Below are 23,650 nucleotides of genomic sequence, written 5' to 3' on the forward strand. Positions count from 1 at the left end.
TCTAACAGCCAGCTTCCAAAACACTCAGATCAGATCAGCCCAGCATCTAACAAACAGAGAGCTAACAGCCATTCTGGCTCCCTCTTATGGCCGATTGAGGAAAACAGCAACCAATCACATTTTATAGTATGATTTAAAGAAACAGGTATAGCATTGTGCTTCACTGACAAAAGGGCGAACGATAAAACCGTGCCCGACTAAACCGCAGTGACAAAACCGCATGTTCTAAAGCACTCCGACGAATGAGCGCTGAATTGCGGCGACAACAGCGCGGCGACAGAAGTGCACTGTAAAACTAAACCTAACCCTAAATGTAAACCTAACCCCTAACCCTAAACGTAACCCTAAACGTAACCCTAAACGTAACCCTAAACCTAACCCTAAACCTAACCCTAACCCTAAACCTAACCCTAAACCTAACCCTAAACCTAACCCTAACATGTCCGCCGAGCCTACCGCTCCGGCGCCGTACAAGAGAAACAGCCAGCAAAGAGGAGAAATCGAGCTCTGGGACTGATCCAAGAGAGGCTAAGGTAGAGTGAACTTTTGTGGTCCTGGGGCTGGTAGTGAATTGGTGAGACTTTACTCTCCAAGGCTGCCACTCGTGAAAGACGCCGACGCCGCTGACGCCGGTAAGCACCGCGGCCCAGCTGGTTTGAGAAGCCCGACCCCCCCACGTGTCTACTGTCTGACTGCTGGCAAACGCTATCACCACTGTGCCGCTGGCTTGCCGATGCCGGCTCGAGAACGCCGCGGCTTGAGAACTCTGCGGCTCAGCTGTTAGAAGACTCTGCGGCCGAGCTGCTAGGGGAGCCCTGATCTTCCCCCGATTATTGCTTTGGCTGCCACAACCATCACTGTCTGTTGGCTCGCTGGCTCGCTGGCTGCGAGAATGCCGCAGCCTAGCGGCCTGGAAGACCCCGTGGCCCAGCTGTTTTGGGGGGAGCCTGACCTTGCTACGACTGCCGCCCCGACTATTACAACCACCGTTGTGTCGCTGCTGGCCTGATGACTCGCTGGCTCTCTGAGGCCCCTCTGAGAACGCCGTGGCCCAGCTGCTGAATGGGGCACCCGCACCCCCCCTTTCCATCTTGGACGTAGCTTTTCAGCCTTGGGCTCAGACTATTAAGAGGGCTGGTACGATTGGTACGACTCTTACTGTGAACGGACTTCTGCATATTGGGCCTTGACCATCATGACTGGCCTTCCGGCTCTCACTGCTGCTGCTGATACTCAGACCTACTTGCCTTCCGACCACCACCCCCTTCGGACTACATCCATCAAACTCGGCCTTCCCTATGGTGCGGCCCCTCCTCTGTTTACCCTTACGGCCACAGGGCCTTGCTTACCACCTGGCTCGCTCTGCTCACGGCTGCTGGACTTTCGGACTTACGATCTGGTCTCACTTGGTGTGACCATCACCGCCTGTTGATGCTCAGGGATGCCACCTCAGCCCTTCAAAGGAGCGACCTTTGGCCTGGGTACGTTTTTGGAACTTAGAGGAAGGGAGAGGGGCAGAACACCCCTCTTTGGACCGTATATTCTTTACTGGACTGTTCACTGGACTTGGCAGAAGAGAAGGCCAAGATCATTAAGACCTGCTACATAAGCCTTGTACAAACTTCGCACGATTGTGCAATTTTTAACTGGTATGGTGAGTGTATGGGACTTGCATGTGATTGAGTGAATGATCCCACTTTTTATTATCCCATTATTACTGTATTTTATATGTTTTTAATTACTACGTGGGGACTGCTTGGGCGAACAAATGAGTGTGTTTGATTCGGAGGGCCTGTCGAGGAATGCAGAAGCCATAGGGGTGGTTGAGGGAACCACGGACACAGGAGTGGGCCGAAGCATTACGGTCGTAACAGGGAGGGGCAGATATGGTGGGGGTTTTAGGGCTAGCCATTACCGGGGAAGGAGGGCTCGCTACGTCACAGAGATCCCTCCTTCCGGCCCTATGAGTCCCACTCCAAGGCCAGATGGCGCGAGTAATCAGGACCCTGGTTGTCGCTAAATGCCAGGTCTGTAGTTCATAAAGCTCCTCTCGTCCGGGACTTAATTTTAGATGAGAGGGCAGACCTGGCATGTATTACTGAAACCTGGCTGGGCCCGGAGGGAGGAGTCCCCCTCGTAGAGATGTGCCCAGAAGGCTTTCAGGTGCTCCATCAGCCGATAGCTCAGGGAAGGGGTGGAGGTGTGGCTATTGTTATCCGAGAGTCTCTAGTACCTCATAGGATCCCTGCTCCGGAGCTTGTCGGGTGTGAGTCCCTGCTGGTGAAGTTGGACCTCAAGGGTCAAGTGGGCTTGCTGTTAACATACCTGCCTCCCAACAGCGTTGCAGCAGCCCTCCCCTCGCTCCTCGAGTCGGTAGCCGAGCTGGCAATTGAGTTCCCCAGGCTTATCGTTCTGGGGGATTTCAATTTGCCTTCACTTGGTGAACACTCTGATGGAGCGCAGGAGTTCATGGCTTCCATGACAGCCATGGGCTTGACCCAAGTAATTCAGGGCCCAACCCACTCAGCGGGTCACATGCTCGACCTCGTATTTCTCTTGGAGCAGTGGACTTGTGATCTTGGTCTGAGGGGCAGTAAGATCATACCCCTGCCCACTGAGGCTTGACTTTCGGAGACCAAACCCCCACTGTAGGGAGGAGGAACTGACCAGGTGGTTCCGCCCCAGGCGACTTATGGATCCCTTGAGGTTCCAGACAGAGCTTGGGGTTATTCCTGATACTCTCGCCCACAGTCCGGTGGAGACTCTGGTTGCTGCCTGGAACTCAGCAGCGACAGAGTCTCTTAACCGGATTGCGCCACTACGGCCGCTCCGAGGCAGTGGATCCAGGAGGCCTCCTTGGTTCACCGAGGAACTCCGGGAGAGGAAGCGCCGGAAGAGACGCCTAGAGCACTTATGGAGATCCAACAAATCCGAATCGAGCCGAGCACTTTTAACATCTTGCATCAAGGAATACATCAGGGCAATTAGGACGGCGAAAAGAACTTATATTGCCACCTTGATTGCCTCCGCTGAGTCGCGCCCAGCCGCCCTGTTTAGGATAACCCGTTCCCTCCTAAATAGGAGGGATACGGGGGACCCCCTGCAGGGTAGGGCTGAGGATTACGTCCAGTTTTTAGCGGACAAAGTTGCGGTCGGACTTGGACTCCGATTATGCAGATCCAGCCGAGGCACAAGGGGATAATCTGGTAGACCATCGCTGGGTTGAGTTTCAGGATGTTGCCCCTGAGGATGTGGACAAGGCCATGAGAGCTGTGAGTGCCTCCACATGTGTACTGGACCCGTGCCCCTCCTGGCTGGTTGCTAACAGCAGGGAGGTGACACGGGGCTGGATCCAGGTGGTTGTTACCGCCTCCCTTCGGGAGGGGGTCTTCCCCCCCGCACTTAAAGCGGCGGTGGTGAGACCCCTCCTGAAGAAACCATCCTTGGATCCAGCCGTTCTTAACAATTATCGTCCAGTCTCCAACCTCCCCTTTGTGGGGAAGGTTGTTGAGAAGGTGGTGGCCTTTCAGCTCCAGCGGTCCTTGGAGGAAGCTAGTTATCTTGACCCATTCCAGTCCGGCTTCAGGCCTGGCTACAGCACAGAAACCGCTTTGGTCGCATTGACCGATGACCTCTGGAGAGCCAGGGACAGAGGCTACGCCTCCATCCTGGTTCTCCTTGACCTCTTAGCGGCTTTCGATACCATCGACCATGGTATCCTTCTGCGACGACTGCGGGAGGTGGGGGTGGGAGGCACTGTTTTGCGGTGGTTTTCCTCTTACCTCTCGGACAGGTCGCAGTCAGTGTTAGAGAGAGGGCAGAGATCGACCCCTAGGCCCCTAACATATGGGGTGCCGCAGGGTTCGGTCTCATCCCCCCTACTTTTCAACATCTACATGAAACTGCTGGGCGAGATCATTCGGCGGCACGGGATAAAATACCACCAGTATGCGGACGATACTCAGTTGTATCTGTCCGCCCCGTGCCAACTCAATGAAGCGGTGGACGTGATGAACCAGGGCCTTGAAGCTGTAAGGGACTGGATGAGGGCTAACAAACTCGTGCTCAACCCAGAGAAGACCGAGTGGCTGTTGTGTTTCCCTCCCACTAATTCGGCAAGTATTCCATCTCTCAGGCTGGGGGGTCAAACACTATGCCCCTCAGACAGGGTCCGCAACTTGGGAGTCCTCCTGGACCCACAGCTGACTTTTGAACACCATTTGTCAGCTGTGACCAGGGGGGCATTTGCCCAGGTTCGCCTGGTGCACCAGTTGCGCCCCTACCTGAACCGGGAGGCTCTCACAACAGTCACTCGTGCCCTTGTGACCTCTAGGCTGGAGTACTGCAATGTGCTCTACATGGGGCTGCCCTTGAAGAGTATTCGGCGACTTTAGCTAGTGCAGAATGCGGCCGCGCGAGCGATTGTGGGTGCACCTCATTTCACCCTCATAACACCTATCCTCCGCGAGCTGCACTGGCTACCTGTCGATCTCCGGGTACGCTTCAAGGTGCTACTTGTCACCCATAAAGCCCTTCATGGTAGTGGATCTGGGTACTTGAGAGACTGCCTACTGCCAATCACCTCCACTCGACCAATTAGATCCCATCGATTAGGCCTCCTCCGAGTCCATCTGCCGGTTGAATGTCGACTGGCAACCACACGGAGGAGAGCCTTCTCGTGGCATCTCCGACCCTATGGAACGATCTCCCCATGGAGATTCGTACCCTCACCACCCTCCAGACCTTCCTCACAGCCCTCAAAATCTGCTATCCCGTCAGGCCTGGGGCTAAAGACTGTAACCCGCCCGAATGTATGAATTGCTGTGTTTAATGATGTATTGTCTTATGTATTGTCTTACATGTTAAAAGTTTGTCTTCCCCCCCCTCTTGAGTTGTAAGCCGCCCTGAGTCCCCCCCAGGGAAAAGGGCGGCATATAAATAAACTTCTACAATCTACAATCTACAATCTAAACCTAACCCTGAACCTAACCCTGAATCTAACCCTGAACCTAACCCTAAACCTAATCCTTACCTTAAATTAAATCAGCTTTCTGTCGACGCGCTGTTGTAAAGCGCCCTTCTGTCTCTGCGCTGTTGTCACCACGCTGTTGTCGCCTTGTTGATGATGTCACGGTTTTAGCGACGTGGTTTAGTAGGGCGTGGTTTTGTCGTTCGCCCTTTTGTCAGGTCACGTAGCATTGTTACATGCTTTATATATTGCCAACCCAACCGTTAGATTATATTCCTAACAGAAATGTGTTCTGATTTTCAGTTGTAAAGTTATTTAATTAAAAATATTCTTTAAAAGAACTATAGAAAGTTTTGTTTGTTATGGAATTACCTATGTGTGCTAGTTTGCTAATTTTAATTCTGGAAATTCCTTTTATTTTTATCATCCATCTTGAAGATGTAGTAAAGAATGTTGTTTTAATTGATTGTTAGTGCAAAGATGGCAACTTTTTAAATTATGTGTGCATATGTTTACTAGGTAGTTATATTTGGCTTATCTAATCTTATAGAACACCAGAAGCAGAATGTAAGAATCATTACAACTATCTGGTAGTTTTCTAGCAAGGTTAGCTACAAAAAGCTCTCCAAAGCTAGGAAACTCATATAGGACACAAGAAAAGATGCTCAAAGTTTTCTCAGTACACTCCAGCTTAACTTCTTCATCTGAGTACATGTAAACACCTGAGCACTGGAGATACTATGTATATGGTGAGCCAACTCTCAGCCATACTCAGATTAATCAAAAACTCAGGGAGGCTTTCAAACCTCTTTCAAACCTCCCAATTAATCCTGGTATTTGGAAACAATCAATTAAATAAATGCTGTTAGAATATTTGGGCAAAGCAATCTTAATTTAATCAGATGAATCTTTAAGTTAAAAAAAAGAAACATTTATGTTGATAGAGAATAAGTGTTAAAGCACCTTGGAAGATTTCAGTGTCCAAATCCATATGAAAGGCCAATCTTGCCAAATCTAATGGTGCTGCCATAATCTATTATTGGAAGTTAAAACCCACCCCTCTCCTAGAGAAATGAAACATTTTAGGAAATATTAAAAAGGCAGACTATTTCTCCAAAAAAGAGAAATAGATACTCAAGAGAGGCAGAAACTCCACCACCCCCACCTTTGTGGATGAGCTATTAAGGACTGAGTCAGTCTATTCTACATAACAAAGATCTACCCCCTTCAGACAGCCTACAGATTTGCCCCTGCACTGCCCCTTGGAAGTCTGATCACCAATCAGAATGCATTTCCTACACAGGAATGGAAAGCTCTGGGGTGGGGCCCAGAGATGGCATAAAACCATCTTTGTCTTTTTTTTCTCTTCTTCATCCAAGGCATGTGATCGTCTTTTTCCCCAGGACCTCAAACCATGTAGTCCTGTCCACCATTAAAACCTTCTTTCCAAGCAATTTCCATGAATCCAGTGTCTTTTTCCACACTTGGAGCTGAACCCAGATGGACATTTCCTCCAAACATTTGGCACCCCAGATGGGACTTCAAGCTAACCTAACCAATGGATATGGCCCAGGTAAGCCTCCCTTGCTGGCACAGACTCCATTGAGTCTGTGGGTGGATTTTTCCTGGACCTTCGCCGTTTGGAATTAGGTTTAAAAGGGGTTTAGTGTTTTGAGCTCAAAGGCTGCTTGGAATGAAGTTGAGTACCTCTAAATTTTAATTCTCTAAATTTTAAAACATGGAAACCATGGGAAATATTTGTATGCACATATGTGTCTGTGTGAGGGAGGGGGGGAGGTTTCACCCTTGGGCAATAGCTGAATCACATTTCTCTGTTTGGCCTCTAGCCGCACCCCTGCCTGTTGCTAGCTCCTCCGAGCTGTTACCAACAGAACAGGGAAAGCAAGGGAGGGCCATCAGAGTTTGGGACTCCTGTATATAAGAGAAAAAGCCAAGTGCTTGTGATTGAAGGGTGGGATGAAAATATTTCCCACCCTACCAGATGTTTCTGCAAATGCACAGAAGTAAAAAGATAGTAAAAAGAAAAAAGAAACTCACCACTGGTACATTCATGCATAAGTCTATATAAATAAAAATGTAATGGTTATTTGTTCAAAATCGCAAATCCCCAAAAGTTCTTCACCGATTGCTTTGAAATTTTGAGACAACATTGTATTCGAATACGTGAATGTTTTTATATATGTATATTATATACATGTCACACCTGTGACAGGTAAAAACATCATTTTTTGTAAAAATCATGCTTTTTTGATAACCAGCGCCAACTTGTGGACATAAAAGCAACACACTAAATATTTTACGATTCCATTTCAATGTTTCCCATTGCATTTTTGTATTGATTTTTCATAGATTTCCCTTAATTTAATTATTTCATGTGACATTGTGTTGGAATTCAACTGTGTCATTTACCATATTTTTCCTTCGTTTTTCAGTTCTGGTTTTTGCTTTTTTAATGTTTTACAATTTTATATTTTTTTTTGTTATAACTTTCTTTCTTTTTCAGTGCAATTGTTCTGCTATACTTCATCCAAATAATGCCTCGCAGAAAATCAAACTTAGGTTGTCGTACTCGCGGAGCGGAACCAGTGCGATGAGTAATTGCAAATCAAACTGAGGAAGAACGGGCATCAGTGAACAAAAGAAACAGACAAAGAATGGCTCAAACATGTGCCGAGGAATCAGCCGTATAATGAAACATTTTGAACCAATTGGTGTTTCGCATTCCCAAATACATGCCAAAAACAGTTGAAGTAAAAAAAAAAAACCTGAAAATATGTACTAAGACATAACAGTACCATGCAATAAAATTGTGAAAGGGTTACCCGCTTAGTTAAATATCTGAAGAATAAAATCCTGGAATGCAGTTATAAGATTTCATTTGCTAGATGAATAACTAATCCATATTTAATGGTTTTTAAAATAATTTTATTTTCGCAAATAATTTAATGCTTCATTTTGGAAAATGCAAGTTGTCTTTATTATGCTATAGGATGTTATTGATCAGGATAGGTATCCTTAGATCTAAATAATTTACTATGATTAAATACAAAGCCAGGAGATGTCAGCAGATGGACTAGATGAGGACTAGAGCTTCACAAACATATTCTAAGTTTGTATTGTTGCTGGTCTGATCTTTTCCCTTTGAACTCAGCTATCTGGAACATTCGGTTACTCTAGAACTTTTGTTTCTTCTCTATCCAATCAAAATCTGAGATTCTAGGGAAGATTTTGTACAACTAAGTCTTCTTTATTAGAAATAACCCATGATATTCCAGCTGGGGTCTGACCTTACACAGGTCTATTGTCAGACCTGGAAACCATCTTTTACATTTGGGCCTTCAGGCCTGCCACATTTTCTACTGTGGGAAAATGGGAAGAGGGATTATACAGAGTATGGGTGATATATAGTCAAAATAACATTCTTTTGTCAGAGAGTCAAGGACACCTTGCCCTGCAGCTGCGATGAGGTGACTGGGAGGCATCTACAGTTTGGGATGGTACCTGATTGGATCATGTGATGGACTTGTGGGTGCTGGGCAGGAACTTTCTTTTGGATAGGAAAAATCTGAAAACTTTCAGATTCGGGTTTTCCCAGATGTGCCAATATGACATCTCTAATAAAATGGAACTTTGAGGAAACTCAAGCCCCAGAGTCTTCTTTTGCTGCAGGTTACTGGGAACCCTGACACCTTTTTCATCCATAATATCATGTTTTGAACATTTCAAACCATCGAGTAGTTCATTTGAAAGTTTAACTACTAGAATCCTTACAAAGTATGACTGGAATCGACATGGTCCAGAGAAGAAATGTTCTGGAATTTTCAAAAGCTTCCATTACTAAGTAGGAAAAAAAGTACATCATTCTGTTGTTGGAAATGCATTAAACATTATGCTTCATTAAGATACATCTTTTTGCAATGTCCAAAGGCTGTTGTTTCTGGCCAGAAGTAATTGCATATATTAATTTCATTGTGATGCTACCAATATAAATCACTATGTGAAAGTAGCCTATAACTATGAAGCTATAATTGACTATATAGTATAAAAGTGTGGGATGTTTTGCAAATTATGGCTAGCAGGAAGAGCTGAACTTAACCAACACTCTTAATATGACAATTTGACTGTTTAAATTAATTATCAATTGAAATATTGGATGTTCGTGTATTATATAACTATATCTTTCCAAATGCAGATTCTCATTTCACTGTTGAATCTGCCTTACTTCAACGTAACAAACATCTATTCAAATTCCAATGTTCAAAAACTTTGGAGCCAAATGTAATAAACCTGTTGCTGAGTAGAAGTTTTGTAGAAACCTCATTAACTGATTAGCAGTTATTTCCTCCTGTATTTATCACAGGGAATGATTATGATTAATTCAGTTCTTGCCAAATCCCTGTAGAGCTCTAACATTTAGACTACTGAAAAAATTTCTATATATAACCCTTGCATTATTCTGAGTTATAAATATTATTATATACCTGTCAAGTAGAGCTCTACCTTAACAAAATACTTTCTCTTAGAAGTAATTTGCTCTTTCAGGCAATTAACTATATTCAGGAATTATCAGTAATGCCTATCCATGCAAATGTTGGAATATTTGCAAAAAAGATGATGATTTTAGTGCTTCTGCCTCATACAATATGCAAAGCACATGCAGAGAGCTGCACTGTAGTTGAACCAATTCCTATTCTACACAAATATTATCAGTCAGGTAATTTCATCATTGGTGGCATTATTCCTCAAATCCTTAGGCCATATAATCCAATAGACTTCAGTGACCATCCCCATCATGCAATGATTGATGAGCTAATGTAAGTAAATATATCCTATTTAAGGTCACAGTCTAATCTAGACCTAATAGAATTATTATAAATCTTATATTTACTTATAGTGAAACATTCGGCATCCTTTCCTCTTCATTCCATAGGTGCTTGGCATAAAATTAAAAGGTTATTATAACAATCCTGAACTATGGTTCAAATTTAGTGTAAAAACATAATATCAGATTACTATCAGTAATCAACTTTAAAAATTTAAACGAGGAATACTAGAATCTTTTCATGTCCTGGAATTGAAAATTTAACACAATAATAATTACTCCGGTATAATATATTGATATGACTTTATGAAGTCATTATCTCTTCTATGTGTAAACATTTTGTTAACTTTCTTATTTTGTTCGTGTTGCACACTTGTCTCTGTTGTATAGAAGGACATTGTCTTCTTCCTTTACAGCTAACTTATATAAGACTAAATTCATTGTATAAAAAGCAAAAGTTTTATAATTATTTATGTGTGTTGTAAATTGGATCCATACTTTTTGGCAGGGTCCTTCTTCAAGGTTTCCAGTAATTCTCTGTAATTATAATTGTTTGTTGTGAAATATGGATTTGATTTTTTTTTACTTTTAAACTACCACTGTCCATTTATTTTATTTTTACTTGTTAGTTGCAAGGAGGATTTTTAGAATTGAACTCTTGATTGGTATTAAGTGTATTGATTTACAACCAATTAAAAGTTGGGCAGAAATGGACATTCTTATTGTCTAGAGATGATTTTAGTATTCACACTTATATGTACAATATTTGATTAAATTGCTTTACTTATTAAATTTTTTACCAATGAAAAGCTGCTCTTTTCGGATTATAAAATGTAGTTAATGCAATAGAAAATGTTATGTGATATTCTTTGAATACTGCTAAGAATGTCATATAAAGTCTAGTTATCATTGCCTTTGTTTTTGAGTCAGCAGGCAAAGTTTAGTTTGAATTCTTAGCTGTGTCAAATTAACTCTATCAATGACTTCTTGTCAAAGAGGCATATATTATCCTTGAAGTTATTTTCAATATTTAGAATTAATCAAGAACTGTCCATACTTCACACGTCAGATAACCAATATCATTCTTATACAATGCAATGCAATGAATTCATATTTAATTTGAAATAGTGGTTTACTGTTCTATGCTACTTGCTCAAAAATTCTCTTTATTACCTGTCTGTCAAAAGTGTTAAAATTTCTCTTGCATTTTTTGACAATAATATATATATATATATATATATATATATATATATATATATATATATATATATATATATATATATATATATATATATATATATAATATTTATCAGCACAAATAAATTATATATTTATCAGCACAAATAAAAAAATATATATTTGGAGGCATTTTTCTTGTACATTATTTATGGTATGTATACTTCTATTGTTAATTAACTTTGTTAATATTTGTACAACACTAAATTCTGAATATGTATATTTTTGAGGTTGCCATTACTGTTTTAGCCTTATTAAAATTATGTTTATTCATTTGATTCATACTAATAATTGTATAAAAAGTTAAGTTTTAAGGATTCTGCTATATAATACAAAAATGTTAAAATCATTTTTAATATATTAGAATTTCTAAATGCCGACTTTCTTTTTCTTTCTTTTTTTTAGCTTTCTTTTTGCCATTCTATTAACTACTCGGGGATAAATTTGTTTAGATTAAAATAGTTGTATCTTGCAGTGGAAAGCCAGCATTCATCTTTCTCCCCCCCCTCCCGAATTTTCTATTTGTAAATTAATCTATTTATTTTAAAATGTTTTTAGAGCAATCATCCTTAGGGTGCTCTCAATAGGAGAAGGTAAACGTTTCCAAGTAAGTAAGTAATTTATCATGTTGGTTATAAACATTGCTATATCACATCTTGCCTGCATATCTTATTAGGAAAAAACCCCAATAATTGATTTAGTGTAAGAAAAGATTCACCCTTCATCATAACAGTTATTACTATTTTGCTTTATTTTCTGGGAACTGTAGAAGACAGCAGTTTGAACAAAGAGAATTTGTTTCTAAGTTGAATTACTCCTTACCATTTATTCTCTTCTCTGATAATCACTGTCTTTGCCTTTTTTTCTAGTATTTTAAGAATAGCTTATTCTTGTGGGGCTTTGGTTTTTGCCAATGTCCTTTCTCTATATCCTTTGTTCATCCATTCACAGATACAACACTTATGCTAAGTCTGCATTTTATTGAAGGGTGCACTCTGAAAACCATAACTCCTGACCAGAGCAAACCCAACCCAATCCAATCCATTATGTAGAATTTCCATGTGATTTGATATATCTCTGTTATTTGCAGTGTACTGACTAAAAATTATCAACATACTCTGGCTTTAATATTTGCTGTAAAGGAGATAAATGAACACCCACAGATCTTGCCTAATTTTACATTAGGTTTCAACATTTATGATAGCTATTATGAAGCAAAATGGACCTATCACAGTGCAATGGAACTTCTCTCCACACAGAAACGATTTATTCCCAACTACAGGTGTGACAACCAGAATAATCTGATAGTTATCATTGAAGGGCTTGATATTGATGTATCACTTCCTATAGCAAATATTCTGAGTATCTACAAGGTTCCACAGGTTGGTTGAATGCTTGTTATGATTTCTTTAATTTTTCCAGCTTCTATCATTTGAATTTAAAAAGTGTGTACTTGAGATAAATAGGGAATTTAATTACTTTTTAAAATAATATAAAAATAATTGAATCAGTTCCTTCTCCAGACCGTAGAGGAGACACATTCTTAGCTGTATGAATACCTTTCTAGGAGTCAGGCAGTCCGATGAGGTTCTGATAAATTGAGTTCTTGTTTATAATATTTTATTTACCTGCCATAATTCAAATGTAAGATGCTTTTGCTTCAATTGTTTAACAGGGTTTCTCCAAGAGAAATTATATAATGTTATGGTCTTTTATTCAACTCTTCTAGCAGTGCCACTTTTCTTCAGTGAGCTTAAAAAGGAGATTTATTTTCAGATCAAATTTTCAGTTTTTCAATGTCTATAACATGTATATGCCACATATACAAATATATTTTTAAAAACCACTTTACTTTTTAAATGTGACCAGGCTTTTTTTTTTTTTTGAACTGGAGAAATATTGTTTGGAAAAATATAAATAAAATAAAATATATGTTTAATATATCTTATTTTCAATGTAAATATTACAGCGTCATCTCTGACAGTGACGACAGTGTAATATTTACACTGATTGTAAATATTCTCCTTCTGATTGTTTAAACTTTCCAAATGACCAACTTTTTCCCTCCTTCATTTGAGTTCTTTGATTAGGACTATATATGAAAGTATATTTTTCAGAAGGATAATAGCTACTTCCTTGGAAATCAAACTATACAAGTTTTGTCACAAATACTACAGGTTGGCTTTAGATTTATGAATTTTTAGTAAAATACAGTTTGCATAATATAATGATCATGAAAGCTACATTATGAATAAGTAGGCTACTAATCTGAATCCACCTATTTTCCAGTATATATTTCCTCAGATATCAGAGTATTAAATTATCTCAGCAGTTAATCAAAAATAAAACAAACTCAAATTCCTATGTGAATAAATACCTTACTCTTCAAATACATTTATGTTATTCATGATGGATAATAAACTATTTAAATATCTTAATACATAGGGAAACTTTTTCATAATCCAAATATAGGCAGCAAGAGGTTTCTTCATCCCAACTAATTTGCTTTCACTTGAAGAAACATTAAATCAATGTTTTTCAACTTTAACAAGTGTGTGGGCTTAAACCCCCAGAATTCCTCAGCATTCTTGTTCTATGTAATATTTATTATTTCCATTGTTCATAATGTGCAAACATTACTCCTCTTCAGATTTTCTGGTTGAATACAAATTCAAAGAAATCAATTATTGTTACTGTTGAATATATGTTTTTTTCTTTTTTGTATTTCTGTTTTGTATTTTATTTCTATTGATAAAACATTATATATACAATGTTTTATACATACATACATATACATACATGCATGCATGCATACATATACATACATATAATACACCCCCACACACCCAAGAAATTACAGAAGAATACTACCCTATACCAGTATTAACACCCATTGGGAGATTGCCTGAAGAGAGCTAGCTTGCAATTTAAATTAAATCTGTTACTAAAATCCTAAAATTAGCAAATATATATTCTAACCCATCTCTGTCCCTCCATCTTTCTCTCTCTCTTTCTCTTTATTTTATCCCTGCTCATCTTCATGTAAAATTTTATAGTTCACATATGGGTCCACTGCAGTGATGAATAATCAAAAAGAATCACTCCCTTTCTTTCGGATGATTCCAAATGAAATTTTGCAGTATAAGGGTATTCTTCAGTTACTTCTGCATTTCAAATGGATATGGGTTGGAATCTTGGCAATAAATGATGACAATGGAGATAGGTTTGTACAGAGAATTCTTGCAGGATTTCCCATGAATGGTATCTGTTTTGCCTTCATAAAGAGAATCAACATTCCTTTCCTTGATGATTATATTAGTTCAATTAGTGAAATGATTGAAATTATTGATAAAATTAAGAGGAGTGAAGCCAATGTGTTGGTTCTCTATGGAGAAACTCGAACAATGATATATTGGAGATGGATGTTTCGACTATTTGAGGTAAAAGGTAAGGTATGGATTATGTCAGCCCAGACTGATCTCTTCTCTTTATCTTATCAAAGAGAATGGGACATTGATGTCATAAATGGAGCACTATCTTTCACTGTTAAATCATGCAATCTTCCAGATTTCCAATATTTTTTTCAAAGCAGAAAACCTTCCAACTCAAAAGGAGACAATTTTCTCCTAGCATTTTGGGAACAAGCATTTTCCTGTAAATTTTCAAATTCCCATGCAACGGGGGGCATCTGCATGGGAGAAGAGAAGCTTGAGGATCTTCCTGATGCAGTTTCTGAAATGTTCATGATGGGACCTAGTTACGGCATCTACAATGCTGTCTATGCTATGGCTCATGCACTTCACGTGCTACAGAAATCCAAATCCAGATATGGATCCATGGCAGTTGTACAAAGATGGAACCTTCAAAATCAGCCATGGCAGGTGACTGCTAATAAATGAAATTAAATGTGATATACCTATAAATGCAATAGTAGAATTCTAGCAATGCAGAAGCCACATGTGGTCTCTATGTTAGATTGCAGGCCTGCAAACATTTACCTGGGACTTGTAGACCTATTGGAAAAAATCATGAATTGATATACCATTTTTAATGCCATTTATTTTTCTACTGAAATATGTACCATTTAATAGATTGCCAGCTTTTATTTTTATGTATATAAATATATGCATATTCAAATAATGTCATCCCCATATTTTAGCATTCTGAAAAGGATACATTTTATGAAATAATTTTTAGTTGTAAATTTACACATAATATCACATTCATCTCAATGACTAAAACGGAGTATTTATCTGTGTGGACCTATGCATGCACCACACTGGAGATTGAGTTTGATAATCAAAAAGCGTATTTTATTCTATGATTCAATAAATAATACAGCTGATCTTCCTTTTCTTTAAGTTTCATCAATTGCTCAGGGGTTTTTCATTCAACAACAGCGGTGGAAACAAAATTTCATTTGATCATAATGGAGAATTAATAGTTGGATTCGACATTATGAATTGGGTCACATTTTCAAATCAAACTTTTCTTAAAGTGAAGGTTGGAAAAATGAATCCTATCTCCACATCAGAACAAGAGTTCAGCATTAATAATTCTGCAATCACTTGGCATGACATTTTCAACCAGGTAAGTAATGATAATATCCAATTTAACATTGAAATGAGGTGCGGGAATTACTGCTTTGTATCCTGTTATAATATTAGAATATAAACTTAAAAATACATAATCTAAAAGTAATATTCTAATATTATATGGCCACTTAAAATTTCACAACTATCAAATTTTAAAATGCTTTTAAAAGAATGTCATCACCTCTTTTTTAAAAAAATTGCATTTAAACTTTGGACAGTCTTTTGTCCTTGAGTACATGGTAATAATTGAATTTAAAAAGTACAGTATATCTCAAGGACAAAAGCAGATTTTTAGTGTTCTGGTAATAATCTAACAGTAGGTTATCTCCAAAATAAATTATATAATTTTTTCCTGAATTGGATTGACTCCTGTTCAAACCATCAACAATTCAACTTATAATTCTCCAAACCAAAGATAGGAAATCTGTAACTCTCCTGATATTGCAGAACTATATCCACTTAGTAGAAACAGCCAGCATAAGTTAATGAGAATGATATTTAAATTGTAATTTGGAAACATATGCGTGGTCATGGACAGTCCATTATATTTTCACTCTTTTTACCTAATATCCAAAAGCATTTGTCTTTCTTTTCTACTATATTATGCCTGACTTGTGTTAGATCTGAACAAGTGCTACTGTTATTCGGGTTGATGTTATATGTCATCACAGAATACAGAGGGTTAGTTCTGGAATAAAAAGAACAAACAAAGGAAAACAATACATTATACATTTAGGATGAAGAAACAGAATTGCTGTAACATCTGGGATTATAACAGTGGTGGGTTTCTGTGGTTCGCACCGGCTTGGGAAAACCAGATGGTGAAATTTACTGATCTGGTGAGAGGAGGTTCAACTGGTGGACTCGGAAGTAACTTCTGGAATGACTGCCCCGGCCCTGTAGCTCACTCATTCACCCCTGCTCATCAGGAAGCAGCTCCATTGCTCACTCCCCCCACCTGTCTGCACTATCCTAGTTCAATTCAGTGTCAAGTCCCATACCTGTTAGTGGAGGTGGTGAATGGAGAAGCATGGAGAGGTCCAGTGGCACAAGTTTTCTCCTGGATTCCTCTCTGTCCTGCCTCCTCCGATCTCCCAAAGTTCTTTCTCCAGTGTAATAGCTTTGTCCTGGATTCCCCTCTGTCTTGCCTCCTCTGATCTCCCAAAGTTCTTTCCCCAGCGTGTGATAGCTTTCTACTGAATTCCCCTCTGTTCTGCCTTTTCAGATCTCCCAAAGTTCTTTCCACAACATGTGATAGCTTTCTACTGGATTCCTCTCTGTCCTGCCTTCTCCTATCTCCCTAATTTCGGCCCTTAATCCTCCAGTTGTCTATTTTTGGAAGGTTTACCCTTCTCCCCCCCCTTCATAGGAGTCCCAAAAATTTTTGCCACATGGCTTGGGGGTGTGGTCATGTGACTGAATGTGCATGAGTGATGTCAAGTTGTCCATACCCACCCGGACACATGACTGCCAAGCCATGCCCACAAAATAGGCCACACCCACAGAATAGGTTCTAAAAAAAATTGAAACCCGCTACTGGATTATAATGATTAGGAAATAATGATATAACATCACTATTTTTCATTTTTTCCTCTCCCTCACTTTGGTTTTCTCAACCATCCTTATGACTAAATATATTTCATAATCCTATTCTAAATACTTCTGTATGAAATTAGGAATAGAAATCTTTCCTGAAGCAATCTCCTCTTCCAGAATTCATCCTATAATAGTTAATGATCTAGAAATAAGGATGGAATAGGAATTCCATCTACCCATGGGAAAAAGGGAATCTGAAAGATGGTTTTTAGAGATTAGAATAAAACACTTTATTTGGCCAAATGTGATTAGACAAATAAATTATTTGTCTCTGGTGCAGAAGTTCTCACTGCACATGCAAAGCACAACCATCACCATCAACACCACCACCATCACCATCCCAATAAAAATGCGTAATAAAGTAGATAATAAGAAGTATAACAATAATACTATAGCCATATTATGTGGGTAAATATACTGTACACACACAGTACTTTGAGAATTAGATGTCTTTGTTCTGACATACATTGCCCTACAGCTCTTCCCAAGAGAAGGAGTTGAAACAGTTTATGTCCAAGATGTCAGGGTCTGTAGATATTTTTTCAGCCCTCCTTTTGACCAGTGCAATATAATGGTCTTCTATGGAAAGTAGGCGGGTTGCAAATTAGCAATAGCAGTTAAACTTATAGTGCTGTACATACCTATCTAAATGATTTTCAGAGTCAACATATTGCCCTCAACAATCTGGGCCCTCATTTTTCCAAGCTTGGAAATATAGAAGGCTAAGTCAACCTTGAGCAGATCAGAATCAAACCCCTGGCCGTGAGCAGTAAATTAGCCTGCAATAAAGCATTCTAACTACTGCACCACCAGGACTCAGTTGGTGTTAATTTTTTCTGCAGTCCTAACTATCTATTGGAGTCTAACTTGTCCTGTTTTGTTGTTGTACCAAACCAGACAGTTATAGACGTTCATATGACTGTCTGAATAATCCCTCTGAAAAATTGTATCAACAGCTTCTGGGGCAGTCTGATCTTCCTGAATTGATGCAGGAAGAACATTCTTTTTTGTGCCATTTTATTAATTGTTCTAATGTTAGGTGTCCCTTTCAAATCCTGGGAGATTACAGAACAAAAAACCTGAAGGGCTCTACTCTGATATTGTGCTGTCAAATATAGTAAGAGCAGTGACGTGCAATAAGCTTCATGGCCGATGAGGCAAGCGTGAAAGCCCCGCCGAAGCCTGGGCGGTGGCAGGGCTTTAAAGTGGCGGCAGGGCTTTAATGTCCCGGCGCTGTCCGCCATAGAGCGGGACCCAGTCCCCCTGTTGGACACAGCAGTGAAAACGTCCTTGCCACTGCCGCGCTCCACCGCCTCGCCCCCCTCCTCCAACCTCACCACTTTGAAGAAAGAAACACAGACGCACACACAGACACACAAATTCCTCACAATAAAAAATTACAAATTAAATTGCAATAATTTTGAATCCCCCTCTCCCTCCGTCTGATCCACATACCTTTTCCAGCTGTGGATTTCAACTCTCCTCTTGTCCGCCCGCCATGATGAAAATGTAAAAAATTAAATAAAATAGCAACTTACTTAGGGAAGGCATGATTTGCTGCTCCCAGATCAGGAGGCGGGAGAATCACGTGCCTCCTTTGCATAAGGAATTTTTTGCCTTTTAACCCTTGCTTAACTCTGAGTAAGGGTTAAAAGGCAAAAAATTCCTTATGCAAAGGAGGCCCATAGTTCTCTCGCCTCCCCCTACAGTTAGCACTAAGCAGACTCAGAGTCACTGTGACTCTGGAGTCTGACAGCAACTACCTTAGCCTTAGCCTTAATGAGCCGAGGTGGCGCAGTGGTTAGAGTGCAGTACTGCAGGCCACTTCAGCTGACTGCTAGCTGCAGTTTGGCTGTTCAAATCTCACCGGCTCAGGGTTGACTCAGCCTTCCATCCTTCTGAGGTGGGTAAAATGAGGACCTGGATTGTTGTTGGGGGCAATATGCTGACTCTGTAAACCGCTTAGAGAGGGCTGAAAGCCCTATGAAGTGGTATATAAGTCTAACTGCTATTGCTATTTTTAATTATTTTAAAAATTCTTTTCTTTTCCTCATGACACTGGTGAGGCCCCGCCTCCCCTGCCTCCCCTGACTGCACGTCCCTGAGTAAGAAGTGGTAGAATAAAAGGAATCTTCCTAAAAGCCACACTCAGGACCAATTGTTTAAGAGATGAGATCACATTAGAAGACTCAATTGGCTGGTTTAGATCTTCACTTCCTATTTTTATGTACTGTACTGGTTGACACATTAGACTATATCTGGAAAATTCACATTGAAGTCCACCCTTGAAGTTTAATAGGTAATTTGGGCCAGTCATGATCTCTTAGTCCAATACATCCCAGACATTTACTGTAAGAAAAATTGAGATAATCAATATCTTAAAACCCTGGAGGAAAATGCAGACATAAATCTACCAAGTTATTTCACTATTCTATATAAATTGTTTTATATAATTATTAGTAGATGATCTGCAAAAACACTTCTATTCACCTCTATCATTGGAATATAGTCAATATAGTGGTATTTCATTTCTATAGACATTGCCTCTCTCAGTTTGCAATCACAATTGTCAAATGGGCTATAGACGAAAAAGTATTGAAGGAAAGCCATTTTGCTGCTATCATTGCAATCGATGTCCTGAAGGGAAAATTTCCAACAGGAAAGGTATGGCACATATTGTTATGCTGAATGCAGATAAAATAATGTTTATAGTATCCTAGTTTCTGCTTCACAGAATGTTATATGGGTTAATTTAGGTATTTTTTACTCTACTGCAAACATTGCCATACATAACTTATTCAATAGTAATGCCCTGTATCCACATTGTATGTTAGAAAATGTTATGAATAGTAATTTCTAACCTATCCTTCCAAATACAGAAAGAGCATTGTTACACACAAAAAGAACTATTTAACAAAAGTTACTGTGAGAGAAGCATAAGGCATTGGCAGTAATTTGCTATATCCAGAGATCAAATACCAAATTTATTTCAGGTCACTTTCAGGTTTCTAATTAGAAAAAGAAGATAGCAAAGGTTCAAATGCAGTCAAGAAATAATAATTATTGTCAGGCAGACAAAATTTAAAATGCAAGGATAACTCATCACATAGATTCATGCAAAACAACATTCTGTACTTCCAACAATGGGCTATTCTTAATGAATTAGCAAGGCAAAAACTTTTATGCATGTATAAATATACCAGGCATGAACTTAAAAAATCTGGATGAATAATAATAGCAGCATCAAGATTTAGAGAACACTCATTCTAAATTTGGAATTTGATTTAGGGAAGGAAGGAAGGGAGGGAGGAAGGAAGGATGGGTTTTCTTTGGAAAACCATCCTCACAGGAAAACGTGAAAAAAGCCTCTGTCTCTTCTGATGATATATTTAAAAAGTTAAAAAGCAGAAAATGGAAGAATTCTAGGCTGCATTATATAGCAAATTAAATAAATCCAAGCAAACCTGCTTCCATCATCTGTACAGCAGGGCTTTACATAGCTTTTTCAAAATCTAAAAAATATTAATCTTAATGGACATCAAACTTCCAAAGCAAGAAATTAACACTGGGGGATATTACTTGATCTTTACCCAACAGAGGGGAGCAAGGGGGAAGGAAATTTGAAGACATGTGATTTATTAAGTAGTTGGAAAATATTATATCCTCTAATTTATACAATATGATTAGTTTGTTTAGATTATTGTACACTGCTGAGAGTAATTTGCCCTGACAGGATAAGTGTAGAAATTACACACACACACACACAGAGAGAGAGAGAGAGAGAGAGAGAGAGAGAGAGAGAGAGAGAGAGAGAGAGAGAAGGGGGGGCAGAGACAGAGAGAGACAGAGACACACACAGAGAGGGAGAGAAACGAACAAACAAACATATTTTGTCTTTTTTAGATATGGATGACTGCTTTAAATGCAAAGAAGACCAATATGCAAACAAAGATCAGTACTTATGTCTTCCTAAAGTCAGTACTTATCTATCTTATGGAGACCCTTTGGGAATGAGTTTAGTTTTATCTATTACTGCTTTTGCTGTCCTCACAGCTCTGGTGCTTGGAATCTTTATGAAGCATCACAATACTCCTATTGTCAAAGCCAACAACCGAGATCTCACTTATATTCTCCTCATCTCTCTCCTTCTTTGCTTCCTTTGTTGTTTGTTGTTTATTGGCCAACCCACAAAAATAACATGTCCCCTACGACAAATGAGTTTTGGAATCATCTTCTCAGTAGCAGTTTCTTGCATGTTAGCAAAAACCATCATAGTGGTTCTGGCTTTCATGGCCACCAAGCCAGGAAGCACCATGAGAAAATGGATGAAGAAAAGTCTAGGGAGTTCCATTGTACTTTCCTGCTCCTTGATTCAAACATGTATTTGTGCTGTATGGCTTGTAACCTCCCCTCCCTTCTCAGATGTTGACATGCATTCAGAAGTTGAATATATAATACTGGAATGCAATGAAGGCTCTTTGATAATGTTTTATTGTGTCCTAGGCTATATGGGTTTCCTAGCTGTTGTAAGTTTCACTATAGCTTTCTTTGCCAGAAACTTACCAGGTGCTTTCAATGAAGCCAAATTCATCACGTTCAGCATGTTGGTATTTTGTAGTGTATGGTTATCCTTTATTCCAGCTTATTTAAGTTCCAAGGGGAAATACACAGTAGCTGTGGAGATTTTCTCAATCTTAGCTTCTACTGTTGGGTTGTTGGGTTGTATTTTTTTCCCTAAATGCTTCATAATTTTATTAAAACCCCAATTAAATAACAAAGATCAGTTAATAAGAAGAATAACATAATTTATATGTATTTGTATTTTTTACAACTTTGATTTGTATTAGGGATATATGGATTAATTCTAATCTAGTTTCTAGTTGGTCAATTCAAACTTGGTAAGTATTTAATTATTTATTAAATTGACTTGGCACTTCTGTTTGAGCTCCTTAATTGCATGTTATACAGATGACACTACCTGACAGGGAAAAATGTGAAGGATCTGCAAGTATTAAAAATCAGATGACACAGTAAAATAATGGGACTAAAATTAAGCATGATGCTAATGGAACTATTGGTCTTAGAATTGACAGTGAAAATATGAAAAACGATGGGTAACTTCCTTCTTTTAGATCAGCTTTTAATAGTAAAGAAGCAAACAATCAAGAAATATTCTACAGACTAGTACTTGGTACAGCAGCCATAAAGACTTGGAAAAGATATTCAAGTACTGTAATATATCTATATCTACAAATATCAGAATTATATAAGCTATGGTATTATCTGGAAGTAAAAGTTGGGATTTAAAGAAACAGAATAGAAATGTATTGATGTCTGGGAACTTTGATGTTGGAGGAGATTCCTGAGAATATTAAGGATACCCAAGAATACAATTTAATGATCCATTTAATGATGATCCACCTAGATTTAGATTTAGATTTAGATTTTATTGACATTTGTAGGCCGCCCTTTTCCCTGAGGGGACTCAGGGCGGCTCACATAAAATCAGGGAAGGGGAAATGCAGACAATAACAAAGACACATATAATAAAACAGTAACCAACATGCATTCATCATTCGGGAGGGGCAACTATCTTCATCCCCAGGCCTGACGGGCTAGCCAGTTCTTCAAGGCTGTGCGGAAGGCCTGGACGGTGGTGAGGGTACGAATCTCCACGGGGAGTTCGTTCCAAAGGGTCGGGGCGACTACTGAGAAGGTAGTAGTCTTTGGAACGAACTCACTTGAGGCACAAATTATACTACTTCAAATACATTATGCAAAGAGCCACATTGTTGGAATAGAAAGATTGAAGAGAAAAAAAGAGAACAGCCAGCAGCAAGGTGAATGGTATTAGGTAAGCTCTCCATTGGGAGAGCGAGTGCGTTCAGAGAAGCGTTGTGGGACTTGTGCTGGAGAACACAAACCAGCATACAGAGACACTGCAGTTTAAATAGTCTTTTACTTTCATGGAAATAGAGGTACCAGAGTCCATCAAACAGTCCAAATCATACACGGATAAGTCAGTCATCAATGTCTTTCAGTTAATGGATAATCCAAATAACATAGTCCATAATCATACAAACAGTCTGGTACTCAAAGTTTGAGTAGCTCACGGCACTTTCTAACAGCCAGCTTCCAAAACACTCATATCAGATCAGCCCAGCATCTAACAAACAGAGAGCTAACAGTCATTCTGGCTCCCTCTTATGGCCAATTGAGGAAAAAGCAACCAATCACATTGTATAGTATGATTTAAAGAAACAGGTATAGCATTCTTACATGGTTTACATGATTTATATATTGCCAACCCAACTGTTAGATTATATTCATAACAACGGTAATGATTGTACCATTTTGAGACTTGAAAGAATAGGTTAGGGATAGATCAACATGGAGAAAATCTATATGGTT

The 23,650-nt window shown here is 39.2% G+C and overlaps 1 protein-coding gene across 1 annotated transcript; it reads left to right on the forward strand.

Annotated features, from left to right (window-relative positions):
• The first annotated feature begins 9,562 nt into the window (after positions 1-9,562).
• LOC116521531 (vomeronasal type-2 receptor 26-like) lies at positions 9,563-22,044 on the forward strand. The gene is made up of 6 exons (XM_032236192.1): positions 9,563-9,804; positions 12,139-12,430; positions 14,105-14,929; positions 15,411-15,638; positions 19,777-19,903; positions 21,143-22,044. Exons 1-6 carry the CDS (start codon positions 9,563-9,565, stop codon positions 22,042-22,044), a joined length of 2,616 nt encoding a protein of 871 aa, XP_032092083.1.
• The last annotated feature ends 1,606 nt before the right edge of the window (positions 22,045-23,650 follow it).

This window comes from Thamnophis elegans, chromosome Z, assembly GCF_009769535.1.
Source record: "Thamnophis elegans isolate rThaEle1 chromosome Z, rThaEle1.pri, whole genome shotgun sequence".
Taxonomy (NCBI): Eukaryota; Metazoa; Chordata; class Lepidosauria; order Squamata; family Colubridae; genus Thamnophis; species Thamnophis elegans.

Coding starts and splice junctions, on each gene's coding strand:
- LOC116521531 (XM_032236192.1), top strand. CDS start 9,563: ATGCCTATCCATGCAAATGTTGGAATATTTGCAAAAAAGATGATGATT. Junction 14,930..15,410: donor TTCAAAATCAGCCATGGCAG/GTGACTGCTAAT, acceptor CTTTTCTTTAAG/TTTCATCAATTGCTCAGGGG. Junction 15,639..19,776: donor GGCATGACATTTTCAACCAG/GTAAGTAATGAT, acceptor TCATTTCTATAG/ACATTGCCTCTCTCAGTTTG.